General features: G+C 44.1%; 2 protein-coding genes across 5 annotated transcripts; one reads left to right on the top strand and one right to left on the bottom strand.

Moving 5' to 3' along the window:
• The first annotated feature begins 4,199 nt into the window (after positions 1–4,199).
• Positions 4,200–6,255, top strand: LOC115171348 (telomerase RNA component interacting RNase). Its single transcript, XM_029728074.1, has 3 exons — positions 4,200–5,016; positions 5,371–5,448; positions 5,564–6,255. The coding sequence occupies exons 1-3, from the start codon at positions 4,744–4,746 to the stop codon at positions 5,666–5,668; spliced, it is 456 nt and encodes a 151-aa protein (XP_029583934.1). The 5' UTR covers positions 4,200–4,743; the 3' UTR covers positions 5,669–6,255.
• Positions 6,256–6,467: 212 nt separating this feature from the next.
• On the bottom strand, positions 6,468–20,218 carry LOC115171347 (ubinuclein-2). 4 transcript variants are annotated; one of them, XM_029728070.1, is made up of 17 exons: positions 19,573–20,218; positions 19,065–19,196; positions 18,837–18,944; positions 17,965–18,075; positions 17,738–17,844; positions 17,093–17,558; positions 16,408–16,478; positions 16,154–16,283; positions 15,876–15,982; positions 15,640–15,750; positions 13,821–13,964; positions 13,479–13,529; positions 13,319–13,361; positions 12,063–13,193; positions 11,458–11,662; positions 7,278–7,346; positions 6,468–7,082 (listed from the first exon to the last, which is right to left on the bottom strand). In XM_029728070.1, the coding sequence occupies exons 1-17, from the start codon at positions 19,882–19,884 to the stop codon at positions 7,015–7,017; spliced, it is 3,366 nt and encodes a 1,121-aa protein (XP_029583930.1). In that variant the 5' UTR covers positions 19,885–20,218; the 3' UTR covers positions 6,468–7,014. The 4 variants fall into 4 exon arrangements, with proteins under 4 accessions (XP_029583930.1, XP_029583931.1, XP_029583932.1 ...); XM_029728071.1 differs by having other exon boundaries at positions 6,468–7,061; XM_029728072.1 differs by lacking the exon at positions 7,278–7,346.
• Positions 20,219–20,742: the final 524 nt, after the last annotated feature.

Below are 20,742 nucleotides of genomic sequence, written 5' to 3'. Positions count from 1 at the left end.
ATAAAATTAAACCATCTAGTGTTCAGCGAAATAATAACACAATGTCAAGTACAGGTAGCCTAGTCAAATAATTAACATCCAATCACATTAACCCTTACTTTCTCGCGGGAATTCCATTAACGGTCCGTATGTCGCCAAATGTAGCTGCTGTTCATTCCATTTGCTCGAAAATTGATAAATGGTTAAAAAAAAGTCCATAGACACATATCAGCTCTACTGGTAGTCCTGCTACTACCAGCAGTACTGCACCTGTCAACAAAACAAGTTGTTCTTCTTCCACGAGCACATCCAATTCTAGCATCAGTAATTCTACATTTGTTGTTAGCCCAGCTAGCATGGACACTGACAGTTGTGAATCTGATGCAGCCGAAGAGCTACTGCCCCCTTACCCAGGAAAGCACCGAACAACAGACGGGGACGTTGGGCCATCGAAGAGGCGCAAATATGATGAGAACTACATTGATCTGGGGTTCACTTATATTGGGAGTTGTGCCTTTCCTCAGCCACAGTGTGTTATATGTGAAAAAGTATTATCTCACAACTCGATGAAACCTTCACTCTAGCGCAGACATTTAGAAACAAAACATGCCAATTTGAAAAATAAGCAACAGGAGTTTTTTGAGGGAGAATTAAGATGACTTTTTTTTAGTAAGACATGTATAAAAGCAACAGATACCATAAATAAGAAGGGGCTAAAGCATCTTATATGGTAAGCTACCAAGTGGCTAGGACAGGCAAGCCCCATACTATTGTGGAGTACTTCATTCTTCCTGCTGCCGTGGATATGGCTGGGACAATGCTGGGGGAAAAGGCCAAAAAAACTATACAGACAATGTCTCCATCAAACAACACTGTTTCACAGCGCATCAGTGACATGGCAGGAGATGTTTTGAACAATTACTGCTTCGCATACAAGCTAGTGAATTCTATGCGTTACAGCTGGATGAGTCAACAGACGTGGCCGGCACAGCTCCTGGTATATGTCCGTTACGTTTATGGGGGGTCAATTAAGGAAGACATCCTCTTCTACAAACCACTGGAAACTAGGACAACAGGAGAGGATATTTTTTAAGTACTGGACAACTTTGTGACATCAAATGTACTTAGGTGGTCAAGATGTGTTGGTATCTGTACTGATGGCGCAAAAGCCATGACAGGGAGACATAGTGGAGTGGTAACGCGCCTGCAAGCAGTTGCTCCCGATGCCACTTGGGTACTGCAGCGTCCACCGAGAAGCTCTTGCTGCCAAGGGAATGCCTGACAGCTTGAAAGACGTTTTGGACACTACAGTGAAAAGGGTTAACTTTGTTAAAGCAAGGCCCCTGAACTCTCGTGTATTTTCTGCACTATGCAATGATATGGGCAGCGACCATGTAACGCTTTTACAACATACACAAGTGCGCTGTTTATCAAGGGGCAAAGTATCGACACATTTTTTTTTTAATTGAGAGACGAGCTTAAGTTTTCTTTACTAACCATTTTCACTTGTCTAACCGCCTGCATGATGACAAGTTTCTCACAGGACTGGACAATCTGGGTGATGTTTTTTCTCACCTTAATGATCTGAATCTAGGATTACAGGGACTCTCCGCAACTATATTCAATGTGCGGGACAAAGTTGAGGCTATGATTAAGAAGTTGGAGCTATTCTCTGTCTGCATTAACAAGGACAACACACAGGTCTTTCCATCATTGTATGATTTTTTGTGTGCAAATTAACTCAAGCTTACAGACAATGTCTTACAGACAAGACTAAGGAGATGATTGTGGACTACAGGAAAAGGAGCACCGAGCACGCCCCCATTCTCATCGACGGGGCTGTAGTGGAGCAGGTTGAGAGCTTCAAGTTCCTTGGTGTCCACATCAACAACAAACTAGAATGGTCCAAACACACCAAGACAGTCGTGAAGAGGGCACGACAAAGTCTATTCCCCCTCAGGAAACTAAAAAGATTTGGCATGGGTCCTGAGATCCTCAAAAGGTTCTACAGCTGCAACATCGAGAGCATCCTGACCAGTTGCATCACTGCCTGGTACGGCAATTGCTCGGCCTCCGACCGCAAGGCACTTCAGAGTGTACTGTGTACGGCCCAGTACATCACTGGGGCAAGGCTGCCTGCCATCGAGGACCTCTACACCAGGTGGTGTCAGAGGAGGGCCCTAAAAATTGTCAAAGACCCCAGCCACCCCAGTCATGGACTGTTCTCTCTACTACCGCATGGCAAGCGGTACCGGAGTGCCAAGTCTAGGACAAAAAGGCTTCTCAACAGTTTTTATCCCTAACCCATAAGACTCCTGAACAGATAACCAAATGGTTACCCGGACTATTTGCATTGTGTGCTCCCCCCCCCAACCCCTCTTTTACGCTGATGCTATTCTCTGTTTATCTTATATGCATAGTCACTTTAACTATACATTCATGTGCATACTACCTCAATTGGCCCGACCAACCAGTGCTCCCGCACATTGGCTAACCGGGCTATCTGCATTGTGTCCCTCCACCTGCCATCTCCTCTTTTTACGCTACTGCTACTCTCTGTTCATCATATATGCATAGTCACTTTAACCACCATGTACATAGTACCCCAATAAGCCTGACTAACCGGTGTCCGTATATAGCCTTGCTACTCTTATTTTCAAATGTCTTTTTACTGTTGTTTTATTTCTTTACTTACACACACACACCTTTTTTCGCACTATTAGTTAGAGCCTCGGCGCACGTGACAAATAAACTTTGATTTGATTTGAATGTCAAATGTGATATAGCGAAGCACCTGAGTGAGTTGGGTGCGCAATTACGCAGGTACTTTCCCAAAACGGATGACACAAACAACTGGATTCGTTATCCCTTTCCTGCCCTGCCTCCAGTCCACTTATCGATATCTGAACAAGAGAGCCTCATCAAAATTGCAACAAGCGGTTCTGTGAAAATGTAATTTAATCAGAAGCCACTGCCAGATTTCTGGATTGGGCTGCGCTCAGAGTATCCTGCCTTGGCAAATTGCGCTGTTAAGACACTGATGCCCTATGCATCCACATACCTATGTGAGATTGGATTCTCGCCCAGCCCTCACTAGCATGAAATCTAAATACAGGCACAGACTGTGTGTGGAAAATGATTTAAGACTGAGACTCTCTCCAATACAACCCAACATTGCAGAGTTATGTGCATCCTTTCAAGCACACCCTTCTCATTAACCTGTGGTGAGTTATTCACAATTTTCAAAATGTTCAATTAACAAATAAGGTTTTATATGTAAGATGATTAAATAAAGAGCAAAATGATTTATTATTATATTATTATTTGTGCCCTGGTCCTATAAGAGCTCTTTGTCACTTCCCACGAGCCGGGTTGTGATAAAACTCACACTCATTCTTATGTTTAATAAATGTATCGTATAGCGTCAGTGTGGCAGGCTTACAATGATGGCAACAACAACAACAACATTGTAGAATGCGCTGACCCTGGTGCTATAGGAGGTACGCTGCTGGAGGTTGAATGTTTGAAGGGGTATGGGACTATAAAAAGTTTGGGAACCACTGCGCTAGGCAATTCAGAAAGCTGACTGAGGACCTTATTAATGATGGTTTTTTTTTTATGGCCATGTCTTTTTTTCTGTTTGTATTTTGTGTTAATATTTTGATGTCTGTAGTTTCTGTAATTCAGGGCTGCTCATCTGTAAAAGAGACCTTGGTCCAAGTATTCAAACCTTAATTTAACTAGGCAAGTCAGTTAAGAACAAATTCTTATTTACAATGACAACCTACACCAGCCAAACCCGGACAAAGTTGGGCCAATTGTGCGCCGCCCTAAGGGACTCCCAACCACAGCCGGTTGTGAGACAGCCCGGATATGAACCAGGGTGTCTGTATTGACGCCTCAAGCACTGAGATGCAGTGTCTTAGACCGCTGCACCACTCGGGAGCCCTGAGTATGACTCCCTGATAAAATAAAGGTTAAATAAAAAGATAGGGTCAAGTAGTGGAATAGTAGTGAGGTTTTAATAGGTGAAGGGTTAGTTCGTAGGGCATTTTTTCCCCCTTTTCCCTCCCCTTTTTATTTCACGAAGTGTAATGAATTCACACTCCAGAACAGTAAACTGACACAGTCCACACAGTAGGTGGCGGCATGCACCTCTAACGAATGTTTGCGGACCGCCATAATACCATAGAATATTGACGTGCTGACGTAAATGATAAGCCGAAATTCAACATGGCCGATAACAAGTGAAAGAAAACCACATCTGGACAAATGTAGCCAATATATCAGTAATATACTTCACTTTGAGAGTCGTTTGAAAAAAAATATTATTATATATATCTAATGTGGTTGATTTGTGTTTTGCAATAGTTTAGCTACTCATGACACAATTGTTTGGTCATTAGCTAGTTGACATTTTTCGAATAGCTAGCTAGATACAACGCTAACTAGCCACCAACAACACGCCTGCGTTTTTTCGCAGTGAGGACCTGTGCTAGCTCGCTGGGAGACGGACAAGTGTCGCTCCGATTAATTTATGGATTTCCACGTGTTTAATTAGACGGCTTCGTATGCTAGCTACTTTGCCTCGAAGTTTGTTGCTTAGTTTGGGGTTCGGGTGGAGTCTCTGTCACCGATAGCATTTTTTTGTTAAGTAGCTAGCCGGCTTTAGTTTGTGTTGACACAAAACGACCAGAGAGCACACCACTAGTTGCAGAAAGGCCTAAAGGAACTGAGCCCTTCTACGTCAAAATAAAAGCTAACATGGATCCAAAGCGTGGATACAACAGAAGACATCAAAACAGCAGCGATTCGAGCAGTAACAGCCCGGGGTCGCCAGCCAGTCCTGCACCGGGAGTCAGCAAAGCAGCGGCGGCCAATTCATTTGCTAATGATGGAAGCTTTATGGAGATGTTCAAGAAAAAAATGGAGGAAGAAAAAATGAAAAAAGAAATGGACCAAGGATGCGGTGATAAAAGTACTGCTGAAGAAGGACAGTCGACACAGGAAAAGAAGACTCCAAGTGTGACCAGCTTTGTAAGGGGTTTGGCTGTTAGCTAGAGATTGTAGCCAATGGCAATGTCTCAATTAACAAATTATAAACATTTGTTTTTTTTATCCACCACACACAGCTCACGTTAGTGTATAGTTACATCACCATAGAGGGATACATTCACACGTGAAGAGGTGCACTGCAATGTCACCAAGTAACCTGAGATCCACATCAGGTCCTAGACATTGGAAAGCATTCATTAGCTACTCGACTTCAGGAATGTTTCCGGTGATAACATAGGCCTTTTCTTTGTTCTCTCGTCTTGTGTAGTCTCCATCATTGGCAGTCCACCCGCAAGGGCTCGTATAACGGTTTCAGTCTTTTATCCCCTAACCCAGGTGGGGAAGCGCAGAGGTGGCTCTAAATTGGCCCTTAAGACTGGCATGGTTGCGAAGAAACAGAAAGTGGACCCTGAGGTTCAAGAAATATTTTTTTTCCTGATAGTTTTGTCATGACATTGTCTTCATGAAATACCACTTGTGTCTTCTAAACCATTGTCTAATTATTTATTCTGCTTATTCTGTTTTCCAGATGGAGGGCAAGGGGGATGCCTGGACAAAATATATGGCAGAGGTGAAAAAGTATAAAGCCCACCAGTGTGGCGATGATGACAAAACCAGGCCTCTGGTCAAATAGACTCTGGAGGACCTTTAGAAAGAAAAACCAACAGGGATTGGGACAGCCATCAAACCTTCTGCATACTGCCAGACTCTTTACAGCTGTAGAAGCGATCACCTATTTTAATGTTTAATCTTGTTTTTCATGTTTTTCTTTTTGGGTTTAAATGAATGTCAGCTTGTGTGCTGTATGGGGCAATAGCATTTTGATGTGGTGTTAAAAAGGCTTTTGGGATTGTATTGGAGTACCTTACTGGTCCTGCTTGATTATTTAAGGGTTATACTGTCAGGATTGTAGCTCCTGGATTAAGTCATGAGTAATTTTCTGAGTATGAGATATGGCATTTGATGTCAGCTAAATCAAAGTTGAAATTATAAGCACCACCCATTGACCTGTGTGTTGTGCCTTGGGTGTGTTGGCCTTGTCTGGACCCAGAACCCTAAAGAACCTCTGCTGTTTCAACCTCAGTCTAGTGGAGGCACAGAAAGTTGTGCAGCCTTGTGTTGATTCATTTAACCTTTTGGGCTGCTTTGGATAAGCAACCGTCAGGTAGTCTCCGGTTAGTTTGTTACCCGTCAAATAAACATTTGATTAATCAGACTCCAGGAAGCATGGTAAAGTGTGTCTTTGCAATGCTGACCATTTGTGGATTTTAAGAGCTAATATTGAGACTAACTTTTCACTATGTGGATGCTATTGGCTTGTTTTCCACTTTTATAAGTTATGGAGTGTAGCGCTTCATGAAAGCGAGTGAAGGCACGACATGAGGGAACAGAATTACCCATGCTGATGACCATAGAAAGTCACCAATATACCATTTTGTTATAATCCTGCATAGATCATGGCTTGTTTTATTGAGTTTGGTGGAGTTATGTACAGCAAAAAAATACAGCTCAGGTCCCTAAACAAATTCAACAACGTTCGCATTTAGTATCATTTCTTACAGGTCTAGATAATACATTGAAAAAGAAGCACCAAATAGACACACTAACCAAGGTATCAGAGAGGGAGGGTTGCACACTGACGCTAAAGAAGTGCATTCACACACACACACACCAACAAGTAGACCTCTCATTCATTCTCCCTCCCTGACCACAGTGATAAAGGTCTGTTCTGTAAACATTGACAAAAACAATCTTGTCATTAAGCCTTACAATTTACAATATTTAAACAATTATCAAATTGCTGTTTAAAAAATAAGTAACAGCCGGAAGATTATCGAGAGGGTCCAATTCCCCATTTCAGCCCCATCCTGTGTTTGGGCAGTTTCTGTTAGTCATTCATTCAAAGTCGTCCTAGTTCCTGATTTGTCCTGATAGCTGTCATATCATAGTGGATGTCCTCAGTGTTCGAAACAGGCGTGGTCAAAGAGACTTCCTCTTCACATCCCCTCCTTGGGTTTGATTGACATCTGGACAGGAAGAGTAGAGTTCTTGAAATATTGATAGGAAACAAAAACAAATATTTAAACAACACAAATGCCAACCACCGACATGACGAAAGCGACATGCATGCACAGAGACTACGGAGGGACAGACAGGGAAGATGTCCCCAAGAAGAAAAAAAAAGACGAAGTGACAGCGGGCTGAGAGGAGAGAGTGGGGTCACAGGGAAGGGCAGATTTTACCTGAGAAAGCGAGCTGTAAGTGAGGAGGCAGAGCAACCTGAGACCCTGACTGGAGACTCTTTAACAGATCTGAGGAGAGACAGGAGGACATGGGAGGGAGGAGGAGACACACAGGAGAGTGTAGGTCAAGGGCATGGTGAGATAGGAAAGGCAGTGTAGACGAAACAAGAATGGGAAGCAAGACAGAAGAAACATGTTGAAAGGAAAAGAGATGAGCCAGGTCAAATAGTAAATGGATGTAAGAGCACAGGAGATTACAGTTTTTCTCAGTCGCTTTGGTGCATTTCTTAGATCAAAAATGCCATTCTTGATACTACTTGTACATATTCCAAATCATCTAGTCACTTGTGCACATCATTAAAGCAATTTCTTATTCCTTTGAACAAATTGCAATTGCTTTTGGACATATTGCAATTGATCATGTACAAGTGTTAGCTTTTTTCCACATTTTCAATTGCTCATGTCATGTTGATGAAAATATAGTAGATGGTTCTCTGTTGAATAGTCTTACCCCTCAAAACATCTAGGCATTAGTTCCTTGCATAAGCCATTACATGCAAAATTGTTGAACTATTTGTCAGAAACTGTCAAGCATAGTTTTACACATTTCTATTAGACCTTTTGTACAAAAACGTGAATTGATGAATGGTGCAGGTGAAATTGACCCTCACTCATGAAGGAATGTAAAGTGTTAGTTCAACCAACAATCAACCAGTTGTCTAAATTGCTCAAAGGTGCATCTCATGAAGAATCAATTGGCCTTACAATGGCTGAGGCGGGTCGAAGGGTGCAGCCGAATATTGGGAGATCAACCGTGTCCTCAATAGTTCAAACGTTTCGAAGAGAGAACAGGTATGTCCACCAATGTACAGTTACTGTATATAAGCAGTATACTGTATACTTCCTACAATGCTTCATATTACAGTAGTCCACTTGTATTTCACAGCATACAGAAATATACTCTATACAGATACATACTGCACCTTACATGCACCCACCTGTATGTTTTACAGTAAAATGTGTGTTCGCATAGTTTTTGTCTATGTGAAAGTGTGTGATGCATCACTGCATTTTTCCCCACATAGGACTGCAAGATTACCTCAAACCGGTGGCAGAGGACGCCTTTTCACACCTCAACAGGAGGAGGCTATTTTCACCATGGTCCAAGCAAACAATGCCATGAGACTCAGGGAAATACAAAGGACCATTATAGAAGACAACGATGTCTTTGAAAACATCCATACGGTTAGCATCTCAACCATCGACAGGGTGCTGCATAGAAACCAGATGAGTATGAAACAGCTGTACCATGTACCATTCCAAAGGAATGAGGACAGAGTTAAGGAGCTACGGTACCAGTATGTACAGGTAAAACATATCTATGTAACTACTTTACAGCAACATTTTATAGTGATACATAGTACAGTAAGCATAAACTGCACACATTTCCATTGCTGTGGAAGGAACATGCTATATATGTACATTTTATGTCACTTCCTTACCAAAACAAATTCAACTGTGTGTTCTGGGATATAGTGTATAATGGAGTTGGAATCAAGTGAACCCTCTCACAACTTTGTATACGTGGATGAGGCTGGCTTCAACCTGACCAAATGCAGAAGGCGGGGTGGGAATACCATCGGTCACAGAGCTACTGTGGACTTGCCAGGCCAACGGGGAGGAAATATCACCATGTGTGCTGCTATTTCAGAGCACGGTGTCCTAACCCATATCCCCCTTATAGGGCCATACAACACCCAGCATCTACTCAACTTTTTAGAGACTCTCTACAGGGCTCTCATCCCTGATGATGAGAGGGGTCTGTTTAGAGAGGATTTGCAAAAGTATGTGGTCATTTGTGATAATGTGAGTTTCCATCGATCAAACATCATAAGGCAATGGTTTGTGACCCACCCGAGGATGCTCATAGAATTCCTCCCACCTTATTCACCATTCCTTAACCCAATTGAGGAGTTATTTTCAGCATGGAGGTGGAAGGTGTATGACCCTGCTGGCTGCAATGGATGCAGCATGTGAGGACATCACAGTAGAAGCCTGCAGAGGATGGATAAGGCCTTCCAAAAGATTCTTTCCACGTTGCATTGGAAGGGAAAATATCCGGTGTGATGTGGATGAGAATATGTGGGCCGACAGACAGGAACGTCTGGATGTGTAGAGACGGCACTAGAACAGTGCTGCGGGCAAAGTTGTGCCTTAGGGCTGGTTTCCTGTGTTTCTTTCTAATTTAGTTTTTTTTCCTTTGTGCCCCTTGGGTTGTCCAGTCTCTTTCAATCAATAACCCACATACAGTAATATGTAAATAGTACTGTTGAAATTGATATATGCCATAGAAGTGCAGCCTTGTGCATTTTCAATACAGTAACTGTCATCCAAACTGTAGCCTAAGTTTACATCAGGTAATACTGTCAAAGTACACAGTTCCATTGACAACATGCCTAAACATTTTGACGACCTTGTTCGTGAACAATGACTCAATGACTTATCATTCTGATGACACTGACATGATCATTGGCATGAATATTTACTTTTGAGAGATGTACTAAGGATTTTTAGTGACTGACTAGCTTTAGAAACACATCTATTGTATATTGCAGTTTGTACAAATTGTTCTGAGAAATGCACTTATTATTTTGCACACGTTAGGGATGATGTGAAAAACGCACCAAAGCGACTGAGAAAAACTGTAATGGAAGAATAACATTTTAAAGAAGAGGCACAGAGGGATAAGTGGAGAAATGAGGAATAAACCAAAAGAAACAATATGGGAGAATGTCAAACAATGGAGAAAAACATTGCAGGCTTCCAGACACAGCATGGGGATTTAACACAATGGTCCAACAACATAAAATACACAAAAACAAACTATACCCAGACATCAACATACACACAGACTAGACTAAAGCAACCCCATCTCGATCAGCTGTTCTACATTCAACTTTTGCTACGTTACAGCCTTATTTTAAAATTGATTAAAATCACCACCCCCCATCAATCTACACACAATAACTTATAAAGCAAAAACGGGTTTTTAGAAATGTTTGCAAAAAAAACTGAAACTTCACATTTAAATAAGTATTCAGACCCATTACTCAGTATTTTGTTGAAGCACCTTTGCCAGCAATTACAGCTTCGAGTCTTCTTGGGTATGACGCTACAGTCGGAGGTCCTGAGCGCTCTGGAGTAGGTTTTCATTAAGGATCTCTCTGTACTTTGCTCTATTAAGCTTTCCCTTGATCCTGACTAGTCTCCCAGTCCCTGCCACTGAAAAACATCCCCACAGCATGATGCCACGACCATGATTCCCCATAGGGATGGTATTGGCCAGGTGATGAGTGGTGCCAGGTTTTCTCCAGATGTGACACTTGACATTCAGGCCAAAGTGTACTTTAGGTGCCTTTTGGCATACTCCAAGTGGGCTGTCGTGCATTTTACTGAGGAGTGGCTTCCGTCTGGGCACTCTACCATAAATGCCTGATTGGTGGAGTGCTGCAGAGATGGTTGTCCTTCTGGAAGGTTCTCCCATCTCCACAAAGCAACTCTGGAGCTCTGTCAGAGTGACCATCGGGTTCTTGGTCAACTCCCTGACCAAGGCCCTTCTCCCCGATTGCTCAATTTGGCCGGGCGGCCAGCTCTAGGAGGAGTCTTGGTGGTTCCAAACTTCTTACATTTAAGAATGATGGAGGCCACTGTGTTCTTGGGGACCTTCAATGCTGCAGACATTTTTTGGTAGCCTTCCCCTGATCTGTGCCTCAAAACAATCTACGGACAATTCCTTCGATCTCATGGCTTGGTTTTGGCTCTGACATGCACTGTCAACTGTGGGACCTTATATAGACAGGTTGGTGCCTTTCCAAATCATGTCCAATCAATTGAATTTACCACAGGTGGGCTCCAATCAAGTTGCAGAAATATCTCAAGGATGATCAATGCAAACAGGATGCACCTGAGCTCAATTTCGAGTCTTATAGCAAAGGGTCTGAATACTTAAGTTATTTTTTTATTTTTAATACATTTGCAAACATTTTCACATGGGGTATTGTGTGTAGATTAAGGCTGTACTGTAACAAAATGTGGAAAAAGTGAAGGGGTCTGAATACTTTCCGAAAGCACTGTATATTTTAGTTTTTTCATGTTTCTGTGGACTGGCTGTGTCACTCACTCTGGGTCAGGGAGAATGCTGAGCTGTTGCTGGCTGAGGAGCCGCTGGCCCCGGTGCTGGAGCCAGCTGTGCCCCCTAATGGGGGCAGGTTTAAGAGTGAAGGAAACTGGAAGGGCAGGGACACAGGAACCAGCCCCCCCAACATCCCAAAGCCCAGTGGGAGAGACGGAACAGAGCCAAGAAGACTGCTGCTGGCTGAGGACACCTGGAGAACAAAGGCATATAATTAAGCAATAAGGCCAGGCAGAGTATCCAGGCAGAGTGCCTGGATACAGCCCTTAGCCGTGGTATATTGGCAATATACCATAACCCCTGAGGTGCCTTTATTGCTATTATAAATTGGTTACCAACGTAATTAGAGCAGTAAAAATAAATGTTTTGTCATGCTCGTGGTATACGGTCTGATACACCACGGCTTTCAGCATTCAGGGCTCGAACCACCCAATTTTTAATTAGAAATATAGACCAGACCAACAGACAACATATACAAACAGAGATAAAATACATAAATACACAGACAAAACAAACCACAGTAGACGATAAACTCATTTTGAACATTTGTTGACCTTGTCCCACCCAGCTACCATCTCTTATTTCTCACTTACCTGTGGCAACTGAGAAGAGACAGACTGTGTGGAGACAGATTTAATAGGCTTAGCCCCCTGAATGGTTCCACCTGCCGGCCTTTGTCGCTGATTGGCCGAGGCTGTGGTAGGGGAGGGACTGGATCCCGAATGCTTGCTGATGGATGAGGTGTTGGTAAGGCTGGTGTTGGCGCTGCTGCTGATGATCTGAGAGGGGGTCTTCTGCCCTCCTGGAGGGGTGTAGCTGCCCTGGACCAGTTTGGCTGGCCCTCCCGGAGCACCTGAGAAAGGTGGGCGGAACCCTGCTGGGCTTTTGGAGGAGTACTGGTGCATACTGGAAGCTGCCTGAGGCCTGGGATTGGGGGAGGGTGAGGAGAAGGTGGTGTGCGTTAAGGGGTTGGGGAGGCGAGGGGTGAGTTTGATGATGGGCGAGGTGCTGCTGTGGGAGGACTTGGTGAGAGTGGCCTGCATGGGGGTGATGAAGTTGGACTGCTGCTGAGCTTGGGCTCCTGAGAGAGAGTGGGAGAAGGAGGGGGAGGGGGAGGAGAGGGGGGTGTCACCGCTGTTGGCTTTAGTATTATTGCTGCCAAAGCCCTTCTGATTGGGGGGCGGCCGCGGCTTAGGCTGGGAGTGAGAGCCGGGAGCGTTGGCTTTACTCAGTCCCGTCCCAGCAAGCCTCTGAGTGCTCTGCACTGATTGTCTGTGAGCCTGAGCCAGGGCACCTCCACCCTTCATCGACCCCAACCCCTCAACCCTCGCTGAGGACAGAGAAGGGGAGACCGTGGGAGGCCGAGAGAGAGAGGAGGGGGAGGAGGAGGTAGAGACGTAGAGAGGTGTGTTGGAGCTGGGTGTGTTGATGGTGCTCTTCTTGTGCTTCTGGAGGAGAGGTGAGGCGTGGAGGGAGGACGGGGCAGTCTTGGGCCTATCAGGGGAGGGGGGACTGTCCCCTTGGACCAGGCCCTTGGCTGCATTGCTGAGGAGGGCCAGGGCCTGGGAGATGGAGTCCAGGGCGGGGGCGGTCAGCTCTTCATCCAGGGAGTCCAGCAGACAGATGGTCTCAGCGGGGGACTGGGAGGGCCGGCAGGCCACTGGGGCTGCAGGGGAGGGGGTCGCACCAACTGAGGGGGTGGATCTCTGGACCCAACTACCCTCCTGGATCACCAAACAACATAGGAGATAGAAAGAGCAAACAATTAGTGTGATCTAAAACTATTCAAACAACAATGGTATTGAAATGACAAGCATGCAAGCAGTGCATCAGACTGCCAAACACTAACCTTGGGTTTAGACTTGGGACTAGGAACCATCTTTTTCTTGGCTCTGGATAACAGTGAAATCAAAAGGAAAAAGAGTGCATAATTAAGAACACCAGTGTTAACCTTCACTTAAATATAGTGATTTTTAAAATAAGCAGAGTATATCAGAGTAATGACTCACGGATTGCCAGTGAGGTGACAATGAACCACGAGGCTCTCTTTGAATAGCATCCTGAGGAGGAGAGGAACGTGGAGGGATTTTTTTAACCTTTATTTAACTAGGCAAGTCAGTCAAATTCTTATTTATAATGACGGCCTACCAGGGAACAGTGGGTTAACTGTCTTGTTCAGGGGCAGAACGACAGATTTTTACCTTGTCAGCTCATGAATTTGATCCAGCAACCTTTTGGTTACTGGCCCAAAGCTCTAACCACTAGGCTACCTGCCGCCCATGTGGTGTGGTGAAATGCAAACTAGGTTAAATGGTCAAATTGTATACTTTTATGCAAACGCATACACTGACCTGCCCTGCATCCAGCCCTTGGGCCACAGTGGTTTCACCTCAGTCTCCATGAAGGCCTTGAGATAGTCCTCTGGAGACTGGGAGCTCTGTCCCTCCAGCTCATAGCAGCCCAGCTTCACCCTCACCAGGTTACACAGCAACATCCTACAGACCAACACACGTTCCACCAACTATGCATTACAATTTCAGCTCCACTGTTCGCGAATGATTCGTTCTTTTTGGACAACTCTTCTTACTGACACGAGAGTCATGATTCGCTTTTCTGAGTGACTCGTTCATTTTAGTCATTCATTTGACTTGCTGGCTGCATTTAGTTCCACAGCAGGATTAATACGCACTCCTTCTGTGACTCCGGAGATGTGCTCCGACCAACAACTGTTCGTCATATGAGCGCAGGTAAAATAGATCATGCTGCAGGCAGCATAGAAAAGAAAAAATACATGTTTAGAACTAATAAATGATTGCATGGTGCAAGAATGAATGCTATGATGGACAACTTTGTAGAACCAAAAGATACACAGCTTCTGCTCAACAAACTCAAATCGTCGTGAACAGCGAACGGTATTGTGCTTATCACCCTCACACCACTCAAGCAATGCATTCCGCCAAGAGTCGTTCACAATGCGTTTGCATTTACAAAATAGCCTCCAATACTCTACTCAGCAAATTGGATGCAGTCTATCACAGTGCCATCCGTTTTGTCACCACTGCAACCTGTATGCACTCATTGGCTGGCCCTCGCTACATATTCGTCGCCAAACCCACTGGCTCCAGATCATCTATAAGTCTTTGCTAGGTAAAGCACCGCCTTATCTCAGCTCACTGGTCACCATAGCAGCACCCACCCGTAGCACGGGCTCCAGCAGGTATATTTCACTGGTCACCAAAGCCAATTCCTACTTTGGCTGCCTTTCCTTCCAGTTCTCTGCTGCCAATGACTGGAACGAACTGCAAAAATCACTGAAGCTGGAGACTCATATCTCCCTCACTAGCTTTAAGCACCAGCTGTCAGAGCAGCTCACAGATCACTGCACCTGCACATAGCCCATCTGTAATTAGCCCATCCAACTACCTCATCCCTATACTGTTATTTATTTTGCTCCTTTGCACCCCAGTATCTCTACTTGCACACTCATCTTCTGCACATCTATCACTCCAGTGTTTATTGCTGTATTGTAATTATTTCGCCACTATGGCCTATTTATTGCCTTACCTCCCTTATCCTACCTCATTTGCACACACTGTATATAGACTTTTTCTATTGTATTATTGACTGCATGTTTGTTTATTCCATGTATAACTCTGTGTTGTTGTATGTGTCGAACTGCTTTGCTTTATCTTGGCCAGGTTGCAGTTGTAAATGAGAACTTGTTCTCAACTGGCCTACCTGGTTAAATAAAGGTGAAATAAAATAAAACATTAGTCCGGTTGTGGTCACAACTAGACTTTGTTTCAAATATACCAAGAAATAATCGTATTTGTATACCTAGCAATCAACAAATACACATCATCTAAAGCACCATTTTACAAGTCTGTCACAAACGACATCTCCAATAAGCCCCTTATGGTGAACGACCTATGAACGAGAGGCTTGTAGAATTATGACTATTTCTAGTTTTTAGTTATCGTTCCGGGGTCCTGCATGCTTTGGGCATTACTGACTGAAATGAACAAAATGAGTCGAAAGATTCATTCATTTGACTGAACGAGTCGAAAAGATCGGAGTCAGTAAAAAGAGTCGAATGTCCCATCACTACACTAAACCAAAACACCTATATAACATAATTGTATGACGTTACATTCACAAATGAGAGTTCACCTGAGCTTCTCATCCCAGACAAACTTCTTGCGAGGTCCCATCACTCTCTTCCCAGGCTTCTCCTCATCCTCCTCTTCTGACCCGTTCTTTTCCCCCCCTTCTGAATGCTGCCTGTAAATACACAACCCAGAGAAAATATTGACGAGGAGTAGAAAAATAGACAGCAAGGGGAGGTATTAGAGGAAATAAGAGGCGAACAGAATGCAGGAGAAGAAAGGAGACAGAGAAGGCCTTACTTGGCCACTTTGGCGATGCAGTCCATGTTGTATCTGGCGATCTGCTCTGGCATCACGCTGCACACAGCCAGCTTCAGCTTCAGTAGCGGGGCCCGCAGACGGTCATCCTGGATGACAGAAGATGGAAAAGGTTACAATCACGCACACCAGATGACACTCACGCCACACACTCCGTTAACAAACAATCTACAATTAGATAGAAGACAAGAACAGGCATATTATGTGCACACACAAACATACACATAAAATGTCAAACATTTTAGTGCATACACACACACCTGGATATTGAGGCTGAGTTTCTTTAGGCGTTTGAGCAGAGCCTCCTTGTTGCAGGGCACAAAGGCCTCGAGATGGGAGTAGACTGAAGAGCGCACTGCTGCCGGCTGCTCCTGGACCTGCAACTCAATACTGACCAACACACAGAGGAAGAGGGTTAGACATTGAGATAAACACAGACTAACACATGCAGAGAGATGGTCAGGGGAGGAAAGAGGGTTTGTACTGTTGTAAAGAGCTCAGAGCAGAGACTCACTCCAGTAGGATGTTGTTCATGTCCAGCGTGAAGAACTTTTTCCTGCCCTCTTGATCAAACTGATGAGAAGCCTGTTTGTTGGAGAATAATTCAATTTCAGAGATTCTCTAAAACAAAATATAGTATGCTCAAATGGACACTGAAATGTAATGCAAATCAATCAATCACCTGCCTTTTCACTCCTCTAAGCCTCACCTTGTCGTCTAAGCCTTTCTTTTTGACTTCCTTCATTACAGTACCTCTCGCTCGCTCTTGGCCTCCTCTCCTCCCTGCCTCCACTCCTCTACCTTTCTCTCCTCTTCCTGATATTCCCCTCTTGCCCTTTCCCTTCACCCTCACCGTTCTGTCAGAGAGAGTTGGCACGTGTTTTCCCCTCATCTCCCTCAAAGAACATCACTGCTCTCTTGTTGCCACAGCAACCTCTACTTCTCACTCCTACTTGTGCCCCTGAGAGAATGCATGTGTTACTCTGGTCTCTTTATGGAAGGAAATATCAGAACGGTGACAATCACTTTTAGTTTTTAAAGGGAAAAAAAATCTATCCATTCCATGTAATGTGCTTGAACGTTTTCAACGAACAGCGAGACCCTACAAATCAAATAAAGAAACTGACTGAAGACCTAAAATATCTCTAAATATGAAATATATCTTTAACTGGATTTGATTGAAGATGTCAGTCACTTACCACTCGGAGGTCCTCAATGCGCTTACTGAGAGGGGCAGGCAGTCCATTAGGCAGAGGAGGAGGGGGCAGGAGACCTCCTTGTGCCCCCTGGACCCTGCCCTGGACTCTACCCAGAGCACCGTTCTCCCCCTGCGCAGGGCTGGAGGGCTGAGGAGAGTCCAGCAGCCCAAAGTCTAGGTCGCCCATCATGTCCTGCAGCATGTCGTTGTTATTGGCTGAGCCCAGCAGTGACATCATGGCAGGGTCGTTGGCCAGGTCGGCCATGCTGATGTCGTTGGGTTTAGGGTGGGTGTTGAGCAGGGCACTATTGGCGTTGTGCTGGCCACGGGGCAGGCCGGGGTTCTTCTTGCGGTTCTCCTCCTTCTCCCGTGTGAAGCGGCGGAGCATGGCGGCCAGATTCAAAGAGTCCTTCATTAACTTCTTCCTTTTCTTCTTCTCTGGCCGGTGGACATTCAGGCCAGACGCTCTGGAAGATAACATAGGACCATTGAGTTGCTACATGGAGCTTGTTACAAGCCATAGACATATAGCATAACTATGAAGCACACGGCTCAAGTCAAAGTCGGGCAATAAGTTCATACATCATATGAGCTTATACATCAGTTAACTTCAGAAGTGGCACAACAGATGTAGAACATTTCTCACCCTTGCTTTGGCATCCTGATCTTCCTGGGCTTTTTCTCATCCATGTTACTGCCATCTTGCTTTTTCATTCGCTTCTTTATCACACGCTCCTCACCATCTTTCAACTTCTACAGACAGGAGGAACAAACACTGAGCTTGTCACATGATATAGAAATAGAGTTTAACACTGAATAACATTTGTTCATATATTGAAAAGGTGTGTGTGTGTGTGTGTGTGTGTAACCCACCTTGAAGTCCTCTCCCTCTGACTCGGAGGCTGCTCTGAACTGCAGGGTGCCAGTGTTGATGTAGAACCCTCCCAGCTTAGTGTTGAGGGAGGCTGGCACCAGCTCATCATACTGAGGGGAAGAAAGTAGCTAAGGGATAATCAACAAGGGGCTATGTATTCTCTGGAAAATAATAAACAACATGGAAGGTGTGTTCGACTACACGCTAGTGGAGTGGAACTAACCTTCCATGGAGTTGCATTATTTTCAGAGTTGATTTTCCCTTTTATACCATGGCTATAATTGAACAAATTTACAGTTAGAAATTTGGTCAGCACCCACTGAAGTAGCTAGCAAGTTTACTTGATATAGTAGCTACAGTTGTTGCCTTGGTAACCAAACAAACAGCTTGCTATTATAAAAATCTAATTCAACAATGCCAATACTGTTCTCAACTCAACTTTTGCTTTCAAATGCAGCTCAAACATAGAACATGTAAGAATGAACTGTAGCTATTGAATTCTACCGTGCTGATATGCTGTGAATTATAGGGAAATAATGCACACTCTAGAATGCCCTTCAAGCCAATCAGGAAATACTATTCAACAATGCCATGGCATAACAGGTTACAAACAGCAGAGAATCTAATAAGCAAGTATGGGAGAGAAGAATGCAATGTGTTAATGAAAAAGGAAGACAAAAGCACAATGGTGGTAAGAAAAACATGTGAAAGATACAGCAAAAAGAAAATTGTGATAACAAATTTAAAAACACTGAAACTAGGGGTAAAGTGCAAATATGTTAAAGCATATGTTGATGCTTGTTTACATGAGTCTTAAGTCTGTTCACAAAGGACAGATTCTGCAGTATATGAGCAGACAGAGGGTACTTACAGCCTCAGAGTTATCAATGAATGGGTCAGTCTCATCGTAGCCAAAACCAATGTCGATGAGATCCTGCACTCTGTCCTTCCGCTTCTTTTTCCCTGTATTGGCCTGTGACTAGAGGAAACAAAAACTACAGTTGACTAGGTGAAAATATACAAGGAAAATGAAACTAATTCAATCTATTTGATCTATGTGTAGACCTATTTGTTTCCCCCACAAAGTAAAGGGACCTACATATTTGCTCTCAAATTTCTTGGCGAGCGCCTCTACTTCTCTTCTCTCCTTATCGTTGTCTGCAATGGGGTCGTTGGGGTCCAGGGCTGGCGTCAGGTCTTTAGGACGTCCTGGAGCAGGAGGCTTCTTCACCTTCAAGAGACAATCAGGCATGTCAGGAAATGAGAGTAGGTAAAATGGGTTCAACAGTGGATTCTTAGTAGCTTAAAATGTCATCTTAAAAGTTTTACCTCCAGCAAGATGGGAACTAGATGTGTCATTACCATATTATATGATTTATATAACGCTAATATAAACATTCATATCAAAATGAGACGAATATTATAGCCTACATGAAGTTGGCATGCTTACATCATATCTAAGAATACTGTAGCTACAGTTGGCCAACATCGCTCTTGTTGACAACAGCACCATAGCCTCGAGAGCTTACACTTCAAGCTGCCTACGCGTTCACCGGCCCAGCCTGCTGTGTTATCACTTGTAGCCTTGACTGATTTCACGTCTTTACCTGAGTAGATTGAACAAGTTCACTGTAGTTGAATTCAGCAGATCCCCGTTCGCTGGGTTCGGGCAAGGAGAGGTTCAAGCGCACTGTTACACGTTTTGTTTCCGCTGAATCCCCGTCACCGGCTTTCACGATACCGAATGGACTAGCACCAGTACCACCTCCTGGCCTGGTTGCTGCACTTCCACCCCCTCCATCTTCCTCCAAACTGATTTCGGCCTCATCTTCCCGGCGGCGTTTCTTTGAATCCGAAGGCGGTGTATTGCTGTTAAAGGAAGAGATTGTGACAAACGGTACTTTTCTCGGTTCGGCCATTTGATGCTGACCGTCACAGACCCCCTCGGTACGAACACACAAGGGAGGACGAGACTTCACTGAACTAACGTTACTGTAGCTTGCTATCTAAAATGTGGAATGTTCGACAACTAACGTTAGCTAGCTAGATGGTAAACTATGTCAGGTAATAAAATGCCTTAAACCACACAGTGGTATCTTCTGCACTTCCCAGGTTAGCTCCGGGGCCTTTAAATCACGAGTAATTGTAGTTTTAGTTGTTTCCATGAAATTGTTCGGTAGCTACCGCAAGGAGGCATCTGAAGTAGCCATCTTGACCATTATTATCATTATTCAGTGAGAGTAGTAACTGGGCGTGCGTACGAAAAGAAAGCGGAAACAGAACAGTCAGGGAGCAGTCTTTGACCAATCATAGAGCGAGAACGCCCCTCAAGAACCGCCCACTTTGCATACTAGCGCGAATATGGAGAATCGATTGTTCCCGGACTCTGGCACGCGGGATGTTTTGACGAGGTTCCTTGAACACTTTTACCTGGACTGAACGCACTAACAACATAGGACTACCCTTCATTAGAAAATATGCATTGAAACCAACAAATTCTCCTGTTTTATATTTCTGTATGCATGATAAGCACTGGTCTTTATGTGCTCTAAAACGTTATGTCAAGGCCAGAGATAGTAAAAGCACAGATGTGGTATAAGATTTAAATATTTATTCACATAGGCAAATATGTACAGAATAAATGTGCCTAAAACGACACCAATACAATGTACTAACAAAATAACAAACAGGAAAGAGATGAATGTATAATGAACAAACTGGCACTTTTGGTGAATTTTTGCATTTGACCAAAGGACCCTTTTCTTCATATAGGCTAT

This window comes from Salmo trutta, chromosome 32 (genome assembly GCF_901001165.1).
Source record: "Salmo trutta chromosome 32, fSalTru1.1, whole genome shotgun sequence".
NCBI lineage: Eukaryota > Metazoa > Chordata > Actinopteri > Salmoniformes > Salmonidae > Salmo > Salmo trutta.
This window is presented reverse-complemented; position numbering and strand designations above follow the sequence as displayed.

What these genes read in the sequence shown, in the direction of transcription:
- LOC115171348 (XM_029728074.1), top strand. Translation starts at nt 4,744, where the DNA reads ATGGATCCAAAGCGTGGATACAACAGAAGACATCAAAACAGCAGCGAT. An exon ending in CTCCAAGTGTGACCAGCTTT is followed by an intron (nt 5,017 to 5,370) that starts GTAAGGGGTTTG and finishes CCCCTAACCCAG; the next exon opens with GTGGGGAAGCGCAGAGGTGG. An exon ending in AACAGAAAGTGGACCCTGAG is followed by an intron (nt 5,449 to 5,563) that starts GTTCAAGAAATA and finishes TCTGTTTTCCAG; the next exon opens with ATGGAGGGCAAGGGGGATGC.
- LOC115171347 (XM_029728070.1), bottom strand. Translation starts at nt 19,884, where the DNA reads ATGGCCGAACCGAGAAAAGTACCGTTTGTCACAATCTCTTCCTTTAAC. An exon ending in TGCATCGCCAAAGTGGCCAA is followed by an intron (nt 15,751 to 15,875) that starts GTAAGGCCTTCT and finishes GTGTATTTACAG; the next exon opens with GCAGCATTCAGAAGGGGGGG. An exon ending in AAGGGCTGGATGCAGGGCAG is followed by an intron (nt 13,530 to 13,820) that starts GTCAGTGTATGC and finishes TCTCCTCCTCAG; the next exon opens with GATGCTATTCAAAGAGAGCC.